The sequence below is a fragment of the Dysidea avara genome, chromosome 2, assembly GCF_963678975.1.
Source record: "Dysidea avara chromosome 2, odDysAvar1.4, whole genome shotgun sequence".
NCBI classification, from domain to species: domain Eukaryota; kingdom Metazoa; phylum Porifera; class Demospongiae; order Dictyoceratida; family Dysideidae; genus Dysidea; species Dysidea avara.
In genome coordinates this window covers 22,422,248-22,441,600 of record NC_089273.1, presented here as the reverse complement: position 1 = coordinate 22,441,600, position 19,353 = coordinate 22,422,248, and the positions used below count along the sequence as shown (strand labels likewise).

The 19,353-nt window shown below is 37.5% G+C and overlaps 1 protein-coding gene across 4 annotated transcripts in view; it reads right to left on the bottom strand.

Moving 5' to 3' along the window:
* Positions 1-19,353, bottom strand: part of LOC136246883 (uncharacterized) — a 147,570-nt gene that overhangs the window by 87,699 nt on the left and 40,518 nt on the right. For all 4 annotated transcript variants that reach the window (XM_066038483.1, XM_066038485.1, XM_066038484.1 and 1 more), the window contains 8 exons: positions 9,141-9,242; positions 8,488-8,589; positions 7,370-7,431; positions 5,254-5,312; positions 1,603-1,701; positions 1,475-1,555; positions 1,348-1,419; positions 714-875 (listed from right to left, as the gene is read on the bottom strand). In XM_066038483.1, coding sequence (XP_065894555.1) covers positions 714-875; positions 1,348-1,419; positions 1,475-1,555; positions 1,603-1,701; positions 5,254-5,312; positions 7,370-7,431; positions 8,488-8,589; positions 9,141-9,242 — 739 coding nt within the window. The remainder of the gene's footprint in view (positions 1-713; positions 876-1,347; positions 1,420-1,474; positions 1,556-1,602; positions 1,702-5,253; positions 5,313-7,369; positions 7,432-8,487; positions 8,590-9,140; positions 9,243-19,353) is intronic.

The window sequence follows — 19,353 nt, the reverse complement described above, 5'->3', positions numbered from 1 at the left end:
CTTCATCTTCAATTTTTCAACAGCATCTTACTCACCTTCCAGGAATCCGCATCCCACTCTTTTGGAGCTCACCTATTACAGTCAGCCTTGGTTAAAAAACTATTTGAAACTTAGCTGTTGACTACTTCTTCAGTGGATGATCTGGAAGGTAATAAATTGTTATAAAACGTGGAAAATTTGGTACATGTAGCTACCACCATTGGCAAGCTACAATACTCTGAATATTTAAACTGGCATTTCTCGATACTTTTAAATAGGCAATAAGAGCGGTTTTCTCAGAGACAGTCATGTAATAGCCTTCAGATACCCCAAGAGCAGAAGTGCACAATGATGTGGAGTGACCATGCTGCTTCAGTTTCAGGTATTTTCCATTTGATTTACAAACACAAAATAATATGAGAAGCACCACTTTTTGGGTGAAACAATGCTGAATAAAAAAGAATTCTACCCTAAAACTTTGACCATGGTTGAGCTATGCTTCACTGGTGGTATCGGTCAGGCAGTCAGAAAATTCAGTTCAATGAAACAAAATAAAATATAATGGGAACCTGTTGGAAGGGCTTAGGGAATGCCTATGCCTAACCAATACTTCCAGGTTAGCTGTTATGAAGGAAAACTGAGGCAGGTTTTAATTTTTTTTGGTAAGGAAGTGCAAACCTTCATGATCCCTACTATACAATACTACTACATTGTATAATAACACAGTACCATACCTGAGAATAATGTATCAAGTTTATCATCTAACAGTTTCTTCTTAGTATGACCACTGGCTAGGCAAAGATCCACAACTTCATTGTATGTGAACATGTTTTGATCATAGATTGCATCCACTGATACGATTATCAATTCTTTATCATCTGAAGATACTGATGAATCTATGCACAAATGGCATTATTTTATGATACAACTGTATTTCATGGGTGTTTGTATTTAGCAGATCAAAGATCAACAGATTATGGATAGATGGATCACATGATAAGGGCTAGGAGTGCATATCGCATCATCCATTGATCTACAATCTATTGATGCATAAACACTACTAATTGAATAAAGATGCCTTTATCATTCCTCTCAAACCTTCATCATCCCTACTACACAGTATAGTAACAGATGATAGCAAAGACACTTCTTCCTAGTTTAGCTGCAATTTGTGACTGTATATAAACAGGCAGATTATTAATTTCTGCATGCTGGCCGAATCAATATGCTTATGTTTTTGTCAAATGTATACATGTCAATGGAGTATGAGACAAAGCACCATGCCATTAACCATGCAGTGTATGTTATTTTTACTTTTGAAACATTTCAAGACTGGATGCACCAAAATGCTATATTATTTTAATTTACCTTCAATCAATAAAGTCAGCTTTACTCTTTTGTTTGCTATTATGTCACATATTTTAATACCTGGCGACTTAGCTAGAGGAAGTAAATAAATAATTATTATTTCTCCCACTAAGTACATGTAAAATACCAGAGGGCAGGTGAGGAAAATCTTCCTTTACAGAATTATCTTCCACACCAATATCATGAGAAACGTCTTCTGTATGGTCCACTAGGGAGCAAATCATTATTAATTATTACTAGCATTCGGTAAAATACCAGGAGGCAGCTGAGGAATATCTTCTTTTGCAGAATTGTCATCCACAGCAAAACTGTCTAAAACATCTTCTGTATGGTCATCAGCTACTAGTGAATCACCTAAAATCATTAATGAAAATAATTCTGAGTACAATTGTGAGTTGCTAATGTGAATGGGATTCACATTCCCACAAGGAAATCATCACTTCAAAGTACTTAGTGTCACTCTTAGCCAATACCATATCACGGGAATGATTCGAGGAAGAAAACATTCGCGAATGATCTACTATTTCCTCATTCACGAGAAAACGTTCACAATTTATTGCATAAAGTAATTAATAATTGGGCACACGCCCACAACAAATTAATCTTTTTTTCCTATGGATAGCTAGGGAACGTTCGACTATATGGCTGACTCTGACATGTTGCGCACTACGCATACTAGTAGCAATGCATGATTGCTGCTTCGCTGGAGAAGTAGGCATTCACGATAATGAGCGCGGACGATAGGACGCCTATAGCCTTGGGGCGGCACTAAAACTGAGGCTAAAACACACCATTTCTGGCACAGTGAATCGTTGGGCTGCAATTCTACTAGCCCCATTTAGTAGCACTGATTTTTCTACTGTCACTGAAGTTTGCATCTCTGTTCGAATCACATGCCACCTCGCGCTCCACGGTCACTGGCTATATCGTTACGCATATATAACAGTTTAGAGAGTAGCAAGGCGAGTAGCTACCCGCTTATGCACTCGTTATACAAATGCTACATCAACTGATCCATGATAAAAACTTTTTTAATTGTAGGAAAAATTTAGCAAGAAAACATTCGCGAATGCACCTAAAATTGCAAAATTTGCGAATGTTTTCTTCCGCGAATCATTCCCGTTATACGGTATAAACTGGCATACTATAGCTAAAAACAACATTTAATTTGACCTTCATTCAAGTGACGGTCTCCATTGCTTAAGGCTACGGTATAATAAATGCAAGGGGGAGACAAATTACAAAATCTGATTTTACCCAAGTAGGGATAAATAATCTCAACAACTGTGTTGTGGTAGCAATGCTATTTGTATATGTTTCTTTTTACTGCTGAGTAACAACTGCTCTTGGGTGTGCGGTCCACAATAGAGCGATGTTTACTAAAACGTACCACCAAAAACCAGACTAATGGAGCACTGAATCCAGTACAAGTAACAAAACAACTAAAATATCTACTGTAGGTCCTGTGGAAGTAATTTTTAAAATCACTATTATTTTGTGAACGCACTTTTAGTAGTTTCTTGGAGTTAAACATGCTTCTTGAAGGTTTTTATCTCCATCACTGGAACACGCTTCCACAGGATGTAGTAAGTTTAATAACTGTATCACTATGTCCCACAGATGTCCATAATTCCTACAGCTTTTGTTGCATTTGATGGAAGAAAATATGGTAGTGATAGCTGGAGTGTGAGCGATGTATGGGCTGGCTAACATGTGTCTTGTAATGTTTCATTGATTCTGCTGCCTCAAACTACTACACAAAAACAATAAATTTGATGGGATTTATGTTCACTGTAAACTTTTCATGCCTCTAGATTGGTTTTATGGCCTTCTCAAAAAAGTATTAATAGGCATTTAAATTTTGAATGATTGCCTGTTACTATATACTGTAACCTTAAGCTAAAAGCTCTCTCCTAACTTGTAATGTTTTTACTTGTTTTCTTGCTAAACAGTTATTGAACTCCTATAAGCACACATTTATGGAAGTACAGTTCCACAAGTATGAGGCTAATTGTGCTATGAATATTGAGCCCTATACTATTATTGCTTTTATTATAGTATTGAGCCCTTTATATGTTACAGCTCTTCTGACACCCTGTTCATACTATCCCGGGTTAGCCAGAATGTTTTCAATGTTCATTATTGAGGTTGGCTCTTGTTCACACTACTACATCTGAAACAAGATAGATAGGACGTGTGCCTAATTATAATGAGCTAAAACAAAATGATTAATCCATAATAATTAACAGAGTTTTGATTATTTAGCAGATCAATAAAAGGTACTAGAATTGAAGCATGAAACAGCTGAAATAAGCATACAATGTTATGGCTTCCATTATTAAGCTAGTAAGCATTTCTTTTGCCAGGAATACCACAATGTGAGACTACGGATGTACAGTACCTCATAGCCATACTGTAGAACGATTTTTGCTTGTACATACATAGAAAATCTTGGGTGTCATCTAAAAAGAGTTGTTAACCAGAGTTTGAGTGTCCTGAAATATGTTTAAACTGCATCCTATCCCGAGCCAACCTATGCCCTTGTTTTTGTCATGCCAAGTTTGGCACAGCATGATCAATTCACACTGCAGTTTATTTCAAACAGTGCTTTGTTTTACATATACCTAGGATAGAAGACAGTGTAAACAGTGTGTTAGTAAAGTTAAGCTTTGATACCAAGGTGATAGGCTTACTGATAAGAACATCGCTCTTAAGTAAAATTGGGATGTCCATTCTATTAGAGCATTCAACTGTACAGTACGTTGGGCTTTTGCGTAGTTGTTAACCTGGTTTATTTTCAACACTTTAGAATATATAAAAGTTCCATTTCATTTGCTATCAACAGGTACTTGTTTACATTATTATTCAATAGAATATACAATGTCTACAAGTACACAAAAATTGGAATTTTCAACTAGAGTAGGCGTAGCACATATATAAAAATTCTGAAACAAGCTGGAGTAGTGCACAATATTAAGTCACAGTAAAACAATACGAAGTGTTATATTCCTACTGTGCATTTCCATTATGGTATCTTGAGCACAGTAGGGATATAACACTTCTTATTGTTTTACTACGATTTAATATTGTGCACTACCTCAGCTTGTTTCTGTACTTTTACTGATGTGTTAAGGTCCCTAAACTAGTTGAAAATTCTACTTGTTCGTTAACTTTTTTTTTTGTAAAATAAAACTGGTGAACCCACGCATACTACATCAACAGAAAGAAATGGTGTCGCCCACCCCAGCTACCAATAATATTATTTTCTGAAAAGTAAAGTATCCATTACACTTCATTGTCAGCTATGCTTAACCCATTACACAGCATTATGAATCAAGAACTGTTCGAAAAGCACCTCTGCAATCAAAGTAGCGAGTATGAAAAACATGGACATTTCCATTACAAAGGGAAGCCATCACGTGCTACCATCAAATCAACACCATTTGCTGTCAGCAAAGATGAATAGGACACAAAGGAGGACACTGGTAAATCCATGAAGAATGCATTGTACATACTGCAGTATGCCAAAAGGCACCTCTTGGACTGAAGCAATGCCGAACAGTGAACAATAAAGCCCATAGTCTTAGCCGTTATCGAGTTATACTTGCCTGAAGGCATCAATCAGTCAGTAGAAAATTCCATTTAATAATTTAAATTTCATAGCAACTTGTTGAAAGCATTTCAGGTCAATCTGAAGGCTTCTTTGGGCTTAGTTTTACGTAACCAATACCACTTCATTGTCGTTAGAGAAAAGTGAGGCTGGTTATTGGTTTTTTCATGTGCCACGCCCACACCTTTGTGGTCTCTACTATACAGTACTATCATATGGTATGATGTATTGTCACATTCAACATGTTTGCTACATTTTGTAAGACCACTGAAGTTTGAATTTGGCTTACAATGTACCTTTGAATGACTCCACATCAGGTGTCTTTGTACCATCATTCATCAATGAAAGATGCGTCCTATACAAAATATACTGTAAGCCAACTGTGAACATCACATACATGTAGACTATATGCATAAACTACTATACAGTAGATTAATTTTGTTTAAAAACCAGCACAGCAAAAAAATATGCATTTATAGCTTTTATGAGGTAGCTACCCTATCACAGGTAAAGCACATATAGCCATCTTTTTTGCTATACATTTGTGCACGTATTTAGTGAAGTTGCAAACATGTACGTATGTGCTACTGGGGGAAATGTGCTGAAATACCATTTCCATCATAAGTATATATGATCATGATGTACTATAGTCACAAAATTGACCTACAGTATTCTGCACATTTCTGCAGACATGTATGTTGCAAATTTGACTTATTTTACATATGTGCTAAATATTCCATATTAGGTGCATAAATCCAAAGTTTTTTTTGCAGTACAGTTCATTTTATGTACATAAATAATGTTATGAAATTTTGTAAAATTCTTGAGGTTATGTGTTAAAACCAAGTGTGTGCATGTGTGTGCATGTGTTTGTATGCATGGTCCAGAGGAAAGAGAATCAGTAGCTTCACAAGAAGTATTTTGTTCTGTATGTCACACCAGAAAGAGAGAGAAACCAATGCATTCACAATGTGGAGCATGCAGTGTGAACAATATGAATGTTAATTCAATAGTGCTGGTGACATTGCTGTCCACAGAAGATTGTGCAACCCACATTAAGTGTTTTGTTCCCTCATTAAGGGAATAAGTAACCTGTACGGGTAGTACAATCAGGACCAAGAAGTACAGATTGTGTGTGCATGCATGTGATTAAGTAAGTGAGTGAGTGAGTTAGCATGGGAATGAGTAAGTGAGTAAATATGTTTGTAAGCAGTGAAAAAGTTGTGAAAATGTGACATTTAAAATGATGTCATATCTAAGGTTGCAGCCTGCAGTTTTACTAATATCAAAATGGGATAGTTTACTGAATTGACAGCTCACCTACACATTTGTTTGTGTGTATTTGATTGTGATATTTCTCATTCAGCTATACTTTGAAAATAGTTTTAAGCAATTCTTGAGATAAAGTTTATTATGTTTAAAATGATTTCTTTCATATTAAGGATTGTGCTCTTGAGTTGACTATTCATTAGTAATGGTGTATCTATTATTTCCTGATAGTTGTTTCAGCTGAGTGACCAATGTACTGTACACTTGAAGTTATATTAAATTGTATATAGCTGAATAAATTGGCACAAGCCTAACAAATATATAGACATGTGTGGACACATACACTTGTACATCTAGTTACATATTTGTAGTATTTCTAGCTATTTAGTTTTGTATTGTGTGTATTGTGTATTGGTGCGTTGTATATGTGTGTGTGCTCTGGTAGGGAAGAACAGCTTTTGCTGACTACCATGACATTAAACTATAAATAAACTAATAATAAATTAAATCACAATTTTTCCAACTGATATCATGCAGTGAACTAGCAACACAATCATGTAGCTAAAATTTTAAAATTATTTTAAAATGCTGTTGACTACTATAATTATTTGAACCCATTACTAGGGACCCGTCAATTTCGCCAGCAAAATTTTTGGCATAATGGTTGGGTAAAAGCAATGAGCAAAATGCTGGCATAATAGGTGCAATTTTTGTGAAGTGGACATAAAAATTGCACAAAAGATCGAGATACTCTAATAGAACAGTCAGACACGCTAAAATATCGACAATGCATAGCTAATTGTTACAGGAACAACAAGTGACAATCGAGGTACCCTAATAAAACAGTCACACATGTTAAGCAATATTAGCTGGCTTCTTGCTTTACATGTTAGAAGGAATTTTTGATCGAGATACTCTAATAGAACAGTCACTTTAAGGTGAAACTGTAGCTTTGCATTTGTAAATATTCAATTAACAAAGATCAGTGCTGAGCAAAATTTATAATTCTTGAGCAAAATATGGAGCATAATAGGTGAAAAATAAAAGAATTGCTGGAAAGAAAAATAGGTAGAAAAAAAAGCAAAATAGACTGGTCCCTACCCATTACATATGTGGTATTTATATCAAAATGTGCATCTGTACCTTGCATTAGTAATCTTAGATTCTTCCTTCCTTACCAACTCCTCAATTTGCACTTTCCATCTCTATGATACATTAAGATACAAAAATTATAAGCAATACTGTATATCCACATGTACATGGAATTTCAATGTATTCATTACTTCAGCTACAGTTAGCTTTTGTCACTTTCACGGCAAAATAATGTGTAGTGCTTTTGAGCCCACTAATACAAGGAAGTTTTTCACCTGCACAAGTGTCCATTTGTCTTATGAAAGCCTCTCACACACTTGTCAAAATATGCCTCAAAAGTAGATTCCATCACTGTATGTCATGCTTCCATATATTTCACACCTCAAGTACATGCATGATGAAACTGTGCATTCAATAAGTGTGTTTCAAGAAAAATACTTTATAAGTGCACACATTTATTTTTCGCAAAATTTTGATGATCCCAAAAATGGATCAATTTTATGAAAATTTGAACTACGAAAATTTTGAGTCACACAGTACAAGGCAACAACTAATTGGCTAAAGTCAAGAAATTTAACCTTATGAATTACCACACCTTTTAATTAACATTTTTTAAATTGCTTGCACTGGTGTGTTATGACATTGAATTTTATTGGTACCATAGCTCAATGTCCACAGCATTACTGTGCATACCAGTACCTACCTGCCAAATAATTATTTTTACAGAGGCTATTGGAATTTCAGGATGAGAAGCAAAATCTGTCAAGCTGCTCTTCATTTCTCTCTCACCACACTCATGCCATGGAAATAAAGGTATGCAATATTTTGGATAGACCCCATGACCATTGGGTGGGAACTAGATAATTTAGTAACCCTTCGGGCCTTTAGTAGCACTTAGAACAATACAGCCTTAGGCCCTCTGGGATACTAAATGACTTAGCTCCCTTGGTCTTGGTGCATAACAACTACAAAGGTTTCTGTCAAAATGGCAGAAATTCACCTAGATCTGCCACTAGCTGTCTCTGTTTACTCTTTTTCTTATAGTCAGGTTGTTTTTACATGCAGCAGTTTGATTTCAGTTTCAGTTATGCGTAATGATAAATAACAGCCTAGTAATAATAGCTATGCATATATATGTATAATAGAAACAAACAAGCAACTTAACATACCATTTCATAAAAAGTGATGTCCATTTTCTTAATTTGAACAAAGTAATACACAATGCGACTGAATTTCAAATAAGTAGCCCTGATTAATGGTGTATAGCCATACTGCAATAAAAATGTAATTGTTGAGCTCATATGCATACTACCTTACAAAGTGCATAGTAACAAACATTGTTGAAGTAAAAAGGAAATTGTAAGTATACATAATACACCAAATAATTTATACAGCAAATGTGAATGTGGACTATGTTGCTAGAGTGTCAGGATATGCATTAAATTTAAGTAATTAACTTATTATTTACATGTTGGTAGTGTTTCTGCTAGCTGAGAAATGAAGGCTGTACAGCACCGATATTAACCTTTTCGGTAGATAAGTATTGTCTATGAGGTGGTTTATTCATGCCAGCTTGAAATATGGGTAAAGTGATTTCCTGAAGATGTTATGAATGCCTTATATAATAGACTGAATTGGTGTAAAACAACCAGAAAATGGCTATAGTCGTACACTACCGGGCATAATAAATTCCTTCAATGTTAAAGTAGTGTGTCTTTTACGTACACCAATAAAAATGATTAAGGGCTGCCTCAAGCCTTTCTCTAAAGAATTACGCTACAATTGTAATAATTTTATAAATGTTGTTAATTTATCATCTTACCTTATCCCTTGCAGTACAATCTGCTCCATTGTTTACCAACAATTCCACAATATCAAGCATATCATTATGAGCTGCCCAGTGTAATGGTGTAGAATTGGTGTCCTGCAGTAGTAAAAGCAAATAAACATGTAGCACAGGGCATACTAATCACCATACAAAACAATTTTATGATTAGATCTGAGATAAAGTAGTTCATGATTATGGCACATCATAATATTGTTTTGCATACTGCCAGTGATTACTGAAAGGCTTTGGAGGAGAGAATGCGATTTCCTCCAAAATATCCCTAAAATTGTGAGTGAAATTACACTATACTAGTTTTAGTGACTGGGTAGATTCTGTTATTTGTGCTTGTGACGCAGCTACTGTTTACTATGTATTAAAACTTATGACCAACTCTAGAACTGCAATGCTTCTTCTAATGTTTCTGTGGGCCATCACAGAGTCTTCTTTGTTTAGCTTTCCACCACAAATCTATTGAATAATCTGTTGAGAAGTTCTGATGTTGAGCTTTATCAACATTAATGTTACTAGGGTGCTCAAGCTACTTGAGCAAAGAAACTTCTCTTGATAGGTATATTTGTGAAAAAGCTTTTTGCAATGTGCCATTAGAAGCTGGCAAAGAAAACAATATTTTCCCAAAAGAAGTACATTCTGCCATTCTGAAGAATTGCAATTTAACTATCGCCACCATGCTGACTTGTAGTCCATTCTTGAAAATGAAATTAACTGAATAGCATACTCAATCATCGACTTCAATTTCTCTCAAATTTCACTAATATCAGCACCAGCTTTTTCTAATGTGCTCGTCCAACTTGTTAACAGCATCCGAGGAGTCTGACCGAGAATTGTCGTAGTTGTCTTCCCCATCAGCATACATTGTTGCGCTCATCTTCTAGTATTTTCCTCTTTATAATGCCAACATGACTATCACATCTCAGAACAACTGCACATCAGACCACTATGTAAATTATCTACTACTAACTGACAAAATCCATGTACATTTAGCCTTTGCAATATTATCACATATTGCAATGACTATTGCACTAATCATCTAATGTGAGTCTATTCTGGGTCTCATATGTGATGCAGTTTGTGCATACTATCATTATAGCTGTGATGGTAGGTTAATGGTAAAAATTTTAATAACGACAATTCAGGTGAGTTTTTGTGCCGCTTGGTCTTGGCACAAAATTCACTTGAATTGTCATTATTAAAATTTTACCATTAACCTACCATCACAGCCATTTCTTGGCCGCCACCTTAGATTTCAGACCTTTTTTCACCATAGCCTTTTTAAGGGCCGCACACTTTTTTTTACAGCTTGGCTGTTTTGGATTAGATTTCACTTCTTTTTGTATTTGTATACCCCAAATGTGGCCGGCTTTGGGACTTTTTTATCCTATTTTTTTTTCTTTACCACAGGAAGAAGAAAAGATGAAGTAGATGTACTTTAAATACTTTATCAGTAAATGTACAAATTCTATATAAATATAATACACATATTTATACAGAAATCTCCATGGTGGTTTCTTTTTAACTGAACACTCTATAGTACAAGGTGACTTCTTCTAGATGCTCTCTCTACAGGGTGAATTGTTTGTAGCTGAACGATCTACAAGGTAACTTTTTCTAGCTGATCTCTCCACAGGGTGATTTGTTTGTAGCTGAATTCTGTACAGATGATTTGCTTGCAGCTGAGCTCTTTACAAAATGGTTTCTTTGTAGCTGAATTCTCTACAAGGTAACTTCTTCTAACTGATCTATCTACAGGGCAATTTGTTTGTGGCTGAATTTTCTACAGGGTGATTTCTTTGCACCTGAACTCTCTACAAGGTAATTTCTTCTAGCTGATCTCTCTACAGGGAGATTTGTTAGTAGCTGAACTATCTACAAGGTAACTTCTTTTAGCTGATCTCTCTACAGGGTGATTTATTTGTAGCTGAATTCTGTACAGATGATTTGTTTGCAGCTGAGCTCTTTACAAAATGGTTTCTTTGTAGCTGAACTCTCTACAAGGCAACTTCTTCTAACTGATCTTTCTACAGGGTGATTGTTTGTAGCTGAACTATCTACAACGTAATTTCTTCTAGCTGATCTCTCTAAAGGGTGATTTGTTTGTAGCTGAATTCTGTACAGGTGATTTGTTTACAGCTGAACTCTTTACAGAATGGTTTCTTTGTAGCTGAACTCTCTACAAGGTAACGTTTCTAGCTGATGTCTCTACAAGGTCACTAGTTTGTAGCTGAACTTTCTACATGGTGATTTCTTTGTAACTGAACTCTCTACAAGGTGACTTCTTCTAGCTGATCTTTCTACAGGGTGATTTGTTTGTAGCTGAACTCTCTATAAGGTAACTTCTTCTAGCTGAACTATCTAAATGATGGTTTCTTTGTAGCTGAACTCTCTACAAGGTAACTTATTCTAGCTGATCTCTCTACAGGGAGATTTGTTTGTAGCTGAACTCTCTACAGGTGATTTGTTTGAAGCTGAACTCTCTAAATGATGTTTTCTTTGTAGCTGAACTCTCTACAAGGTAACTTCTTCTAGCTGATCTCTCTACAAGGTGATTTGTTTGTAGCTGAACTATCTACAAGATAACTTCTTCTAGTAGATCTCTCTACAGGGTGAGTTGTTTGTAGCTGAATTCTGTATATGTGATTTGTTTGCAGCTGAGCTCTTTACAGAATGGTTTCTTTGTAGCTGAACTCTCTACAAGGTAACTTCTTCTAGCTGATGTCTCTACAGGGTTACTAGTTTGTAGCTGAATTCTGTTCAGGTGATTTGTTTGTAGCTGAGCTCTTTACAGAATGGTTTCTTTGTAGCTGAATTCTCTATAAGGTAACTTTTTCTAGCTGATGTCTCTACAAGGTCACTAGTTTGTAGCTGAGCTCTCTACATGGTGGTTTCTTTGTATCTGAAATCTCTACAAGGTAACTTCTTCTAGCTGATCTCTCTACAGGGTGATTTGTTTGAAGCTGAACTCTCTTCTCTTGAATTCTCTTCAGGGTGACTGCTCTATTAGAATGACTGCTTTATTAGAGTATCTCGATCTCGCACTTGCTGCACCAAGTTGGATTTTGTGTTATACCTCCGTGGCTTTAAGTCTGATTCTTCTACACCATTGAAGAGCCTTTCTAAGATGATTACTCCATCTGTACAATGATTTTCAAAGCATTACCCCAAGCGGTTTATCTGGTAGGCGTGGCAAGCAGTTGTTTTTTATTAGCTAATCTCGATTGCATAATTGTTACACACTGTTGGTTTTTTCGTTGTATCTTCCTGGTTTTAAGCTCGATTTCTTTCAAACCACAAAAGGTTTGAGGTTCAATAGTTAACCTATTTACCCACCGATTTTCAGCTTCTTCCCATACGCGGTTTACCCTGTAGGCGTGACAACATATTGGTGTTATTTGTCGTGAATAATCACTCATAACTCTTTGCCTGTTTATTGTATCTAATCAAAAACAGCCAAGCTGTAAAAAAAGGTGCGGCCCCCATAAAGGCCATGGTGAAAAAAGATGTGAAATCCAAGGTGGCGGCCAAGAAATGGCTGTGATGGTAGGTTAATGGTTACATTTTAATAACAACAATTCAGGTGAATTTGGTGCCAAGGCCAAGCGGCACAAAATTCACCTGAATTGCCGTTATTAAAATGTAACCATTAACCTACCATCACAGCCATTTCTTGGCCGCCTCCTTGGATTTCACATCTTTTTTCACCATGGCCTTTATGGGGGCCGCACCTTTTTTTACAGCTTGGCTGTTTTTGATTAGATATCACTTCTTTTTGTATTTGTATACTACAAAGCCGGCCTATGGCTGGCTTTGGGCCTTTTTTAACCCATGTGTTTTTTTCTTTACCACAGGAAGAAGAAAAGAACTTAAAGAAGAATTTTAGTACTTCAATTATTTTTGATTTTATTAGTAATTATACAAATTATATACATATATTTATTACATGCTCATTATTCCCCACAGGATTTTTTTTTGCAGCTGATCTCTCTACTGGGTGACTTGAAATGTAGCTGAACTATATACAGGATGGTTTCTTTGTAGCTGAACTCTCTGTAACAGGTGATTTGTTTGCAGCTAAACTCCCTACATGGTGGTGTCTTTATAGCCGAACTCTCTACATGATGGTTTCTTTGTAGCTGAACTCTCTATAAGGTGACTTCGTCTAGCTGAACTCTCTACAGGGTGATTTTTTTGTAGCTGAACTCTCTGCAGGGTGATTTGTTTGCAGCTGAACTCTCTACATGATGGTTTGTTTGTAGCTGAACTCTCTACAAGGTGACTTCGTCCAGTTGAACTCTCTACGGGGTGATTTGTTTCTAGCTGAACTCTCTACAGGTGAATTGTTTGCAGCTAAACTCTCTACATGGTGGTTTCTTTGTAGCTGAACTCTCTACAAGGTAACTTCTTCTCTACAGGGTGATTTGTTGTAGTTGAATTCTCTACTAGGTGGTTTGTATGAGGCTGAACTCTCTACATGGCGGTTTCTTTGTAGCTGAACTCTCTACAGAGTGATTTGTTTGCAGCTGAACTCTCTACATGATGGTTTCTTTGTAACTGAACACTCTACAAGGTGACTTCTTCTAGCATGATCTTTCTACAGGGTGAATTGTTGTAGCTGAACTATCTACAAGGTAACTTCTTCTAGCTGATCTCTATACAGGGTAATTTGTTTGTAGTTGAATTCTGTACAGGTGGTTTCTTTGTAGCTGAACTCTGTACATGATGGTTTCTTTGTAGCTAAACTCTTTACAAGGTGACTTCTTCTAGCTGAACTCTCTACGGGGTAATTTCTTTGTAGCTGAACTCTCTATATGATGGTTTCTTTGTAAATGAACTCTCTACAAGGTGAATTCTTCTACCTGATTTCTCTACAGGGTGATTTGTTTGTAACTGAACTCTGTACAAGTGCGTTTTTGTGGGTGATCTCACTGCAGGTTGATTTGTTTGTAGCTGAACTCACTAAAGGGTGATTTTGCTTGTAGCTGAACTCCTTGCATTGTATCTAGTTTCTAGCTGATCTCACTACAGGGTGATTTGTTTGTAGCTGATCTCTCTACAAGTTGATTTGTGCGTAGCTGATCTCTCTGCAGGTTGATTAATTTGCAGCCGATCTTTCTACAAGGTAATTTGTTTGTAGCTGAACTGTCTATAAAGTGATTTATTTGTAGCTGATCTTTCTGCAGGTTGATTTGTTTTAGCTGAACTATCTACAGGGTGATTTACTTGTAGCTGAACTCCTTACATTGTAAGTAGTTTCTAGCTGATCTCTCTACAGGGTGATTTGTTTGTAGCTGATCTCTCTACAAGTTGATTTGTGTGTAGCTGATCTTTCTACTGGTTGATTTGTTTGTAGCCGATCACTCTACAGGGTAATTTGTTTGTAGCTGAACTCTGTACAAGGTGCTTTTTTGTAGGTGATCTCACTGCAGGTTGATTTGTTTGTAGCTGAACTCACTAAAGGGTGATTTGCTTGTAGCTGAACTCCTTACATTGTGTCCAGTTTCTAGCTGATCTCTCTACAGAGTGATTTGTTTGTAGCTGAACTCTCTATAAGGTGATTTATTTGTAGCTGAACTCCTTACATTGTGTGTAGTTTCTAGCTGATCTCTCTACAGGGTGATTTGTTTGTAATTGATCTCTCTACAAGTTGATTTGTGTGTAGCTGATTACTCTGCAGGTTGATTTGTTTGTAGCTGATCTCTCTATAGGGTAATTTGTTTGTAGCTGAACTCTCTATAAGGTGATTTGTTTGTAGTTGATCTCTCTGCAGGTTGATTTGTTTTAGCTGAACTCTCTACAGGCTGATTTGTTTGTAGCCGATCTCTCTACAGGGTAATTTGTTTGTAGCTGAACTCTCTACAAGTTGATTTGTGTGTAGCTGATCTCTCTGCAGGTTGATTTGTTTGTAGCCGATCTCTCTACAGGGCAATTTGTTTGTAGCTGATCTCTCTACAGGGTGATTTTTTTGTAGCTGACCTCTCTTCAGGGTGATTTGTTTCTAGCTGATCTCTCTACAGGGTGATTTTTTGTAGCTGACCTCTCTTCAGGGTGATTTGTTTCTAGCTGATTGCTCTACAGGTTGATTTGTTTGTAGATGAACTCTCTACAGGGTAATTTGATTGTAGCTGAACTCCTTACTTTGTGTCTAGTTTGTAGCTGATCTCTCTACAGGGTGATTTTTTTGTAGCTGACCTCTCTTCAGGGTGATTTGTTTCTAGCTGATCTCTCTACAGGGTGATTTTTTGTAGCTGACCTCTCTTCAGGGTGATTTGTTTCTAGCTGATTGCTCTACAGGTTGATTTGTTTGTAGATGAACTCTCTACAGGGTAATTTGATTGTAGCTGAACTCCTTACTTTGTGTCTAGTTTGTAGCTGATCTCTCTACAGGGTGATTTGTTTGTAGCTGAACTCCTTACATTGTGTGTAGTTTCTAGCTGATCTCTCTACAGTGTGATTTGTTTGTAGCTGATCTCTCTACAAGTTGATTTGTGTGTATATAGCTGATCTCTCTGCAGGTTGATTTTTTTGTAGCCGATCTCTCTACAGGTAATCTGTTTGTAGCTGAACTCTCTATAAGGTGATTTGTTTGTAGCTGATCTCTCTGCAGGTTGATTTGTTTTAGCTGAACTCTTTACAGGGTGATTGCTTGTAGCTGAACTCCTTACATTGTGTCTAGTTTCTAGCTGATGTATCAACAGGGTGATTTTTTGTAGCTGAACTCTCTTCAGGGTGGTTTGTTTCTAGCTGATCTCTCTACAGGTAGATTTGTGTTGATTTGTTCATTGCTGATCACTCTAAAGGTAATTGATTTGTTGCAGTTGAACACCCTGCAAAGTGATTTGTTTGTAGCTGATCACTCTAAAGGGTAATTTGTTTGTAGCTGAACTCTCTCCACAGTGACTTGTGTGTAGCAGAATTCTGTGTAACTGAATTCTCTAGAGAGTGACTTAATTGTAGCTGAATTCTCTACACAGTGCATGACTTGTTTATAGCTGAACTTTCTTCAGTGTGACTTGTAATGTTCTGAATCTCTATAGTGGTATATTTGCTTAACTCTCCACATGGTGACTGTCTTCTTGCTGAACTGTCTATAAGATTAACTGTTTGCAGCTGAACTCCCTACAGAATAACTTGTGATGTAATAAAATTCTATAATGGAGTAAATAAATTAGCCGAATGCTCTATTAGGGTGACTGTTCTATTAGAGTATCTCGATCTCGCATTTGCTACACGGAGTTGGCTTTCGAATCATAACTCAGTGGTTTGTAATCCGATTCTTCTGTACTACTGCAAGGACTTTCTATGAAGATTATTCCAGCTATACACCGATTTTCAGCTCATTGCTCTAAGCGGTTTGCCTAGTAGGCGTGAAAACTAATACTTTTTTTATTCATAAAAATCGATCGCGTAATTGTGACACAGGTTGGGTTTTGTGTCATATCTCCGTGGTCTTTATCTCGATTCCTTTCAAACCACCAAAAGGCACTCCTACGATGGTTACTCCATCTACATAGCAATATTCAACTCATTCCATGAAGCGGTTTACCCTGTAGGCGTGACAACAAATCGATCTTGTTTTACGCGAATAATCGGTCATAACTCCTGAACCATTCATCGGATTTGTACCAAATTTGATGTTAGGATTCGCCTTTGGACTCCCTTTCTGTGTGCCAAATTTCAAGGCGATCGGAGTACGCTTTTGCTTGTTATAGCAATTTTTGCAAGTGTGCGAAAAGACGAAGAAGAAAAAAAAACGAAGAAAAAAAACGAAACTTTGGCAGCTCGTATCTCGGAAATGGCTGGAGCGATTTCCTTCAAATTTGGAATGTAGACTTCCTTGGCTGGCGGGCAACTGTGTAGCAAATTTGGTTCCAATCAGATAAGTGATCACCGAGATACAAAGGTGTGAAAATGACGTTTTCGTTCTTCCTGTCAATATACTCACGGTGTGGAGCGCCGGCTTCTTGGGCCGCACGACACACTACCGTGTGTCTTGATTCCTGCCAAAGTTGGTACCGAGATGCGCCTTTATACCCCCCTTCTGTGTGCCAAATTTCAAGGCAATCGGATAACGCGTTCGCGTTTTATAACATTTGTTTTTAGCAATGATGGGGGGAGCGACATTTAAACTGTTAGCAAACCTCGTAGCTCCTAAGTCATCTGGAGAAGTGGAGTACGCAGAAATTCACAAAGTGTTGAAGGAGCACTACAAGCCCAAACCAATCAAAATTTCAAAGCAATTCCATTTCTACAAGCATAACCAGCTTACCACAGAATCAGTGGCAGAGTATTTGGCAGAGCTATGAAAATTAGCTACAACGTGTGAATTTGGTGCTTTCCTAAACGAAGCCTTGTGTGACTGATTCATCTGTGGGCTCAGCAATTCTGCAATGCAACGGAGACTACTCTCAGAGCCAAACCTAGACTTGTCAAAGGCGTGTGAGCTAGCTCAGGGGATGGAAGCCACCTGGAAGGATGCCAAAGAGATGTAAACACACCCAGCCGGAGCGAGCAACGAGAGCTTAACAAACCAGGTGGGAACCGGAAGCTCAAAACCCTGCAGTAGATGTCTAGAAACTGGACATTTGCCGTCTGAATGCCGATTTAAATCTGCAAAATGCAACAAGTGCTTTCACACTGGTCACATTGCCAAAGCTTGTAGAAGCAAAGCTCCCGCCACAACGAGGAGAACCCAGCAAAGCCACTATTACAAGAAAGATGCCCCAGAGTCTAGAACTAGCAAGGGCAAATGAGTGGATCACATTAACAATGACTCTCCACAGCAGAATGCCAAGACATCTGATTAAGATTCCCCAGCTGATATAATCCATGTTCATTCCATGTCACTAACAGTTCCGGAAAGCTACAAAGTCCTAGTAGAACTAAATGGCAAAACTCTGGTGATGGAACTAGACATGGGAGCAGCAGTATCTCTCGTTAGTGAGAAGACATGGTCCACGCAACTGAACAGCCCAGCACTACAAACTACCTCACTCAAGTTGCAGAGTTTTCCAAACAGGAAGCTCCAGGTGCTAGGGTACTGTACCATAAAAGCCGGAGTACAGAACAGTGAAGCAGTTTACCTTCCTTTAGTGGTGGTTAAGGTACAAGGACCATCCCTGTTTGGCAGAAACTGGCTACAAGAAGTCAAATTAGATTGGACAGAAATGGCACAAGTACACAGCATCTATACAACTGCTGCAGCCAAACAACTGACTGAACTCCTACAGAAGTATGAGAATGTGGTAAATGACAAGCTGGGCCACTGTAAAAATGTTGAAGCTAAATTGTATCTCAAACCAGATGCCACTCCAAAGTTTGTAGAGCTTGTCCTCTTCCTTTGGCACTCAAACCTAAGGTAGAAGCTGAAATAGAATGCCAGGAGAAGAGAGGGGTATTGAGAAAAAATGAAGTCTCTGAATGGGCCACACCAATTGTACCTGTGGTGAAGCCAAATGGCTCCATTAGATTATGTGGTGATTACAAGTTAGCCTTAAGGGTGCTGGCACCTTTTTGAAGCCACACAAATGCTGTTGTTTTTACCTTTGATACAGGCAAAAAAGAAGCTACAGGAATCTAAGCTACTGCTTCGAAGATTGACCTAACTTTCTACTATACAGAGACAAAGTATAAGATTGTACCTTGTTTCATTCACGCGCTATAGTCCTTCTAAGTGAACCAGTACATTTTTCTTGTTCTGAGGTACTGGCTGCTTGCACAGGCCTCAAATTTGCTGTGAAGATTCTTCAACAAACTTGTGGAAACTTAGCAAAGGGATTTGTCTTTGCACTTCTTCTTTCTTGAGCTACAAAACAAAGAGTGAGTGCCCGCGAGCAAACTTCGACTTCCGTGCCTTGTAACTTCATGCTGGATCACAACAAACTATAATTCCATGCGCTAAAAGTTTGCAAATTTATCACTGATAGCCACCAAAAGTTTGGTAGAGATCTGACTATCATGTATTCCAGAATATCGCCTTTTACCAGGCAGTGTAGAACATGCGCACGCTGACCAGTTATTACAACAAATTTCAATAAACCACAAATGCCAACTTTATCAAATAACAAGTTATAAATGATGTTCTGAACAAAAGAAAAGATCTTGTTCTTTTTGTTTGCACACTGGGACACCTTCCTGTTGCTTGTGGAGTCACCAAGCCTGCTCTTCAATAGGTAACGCCTCGTAATGCACAGTC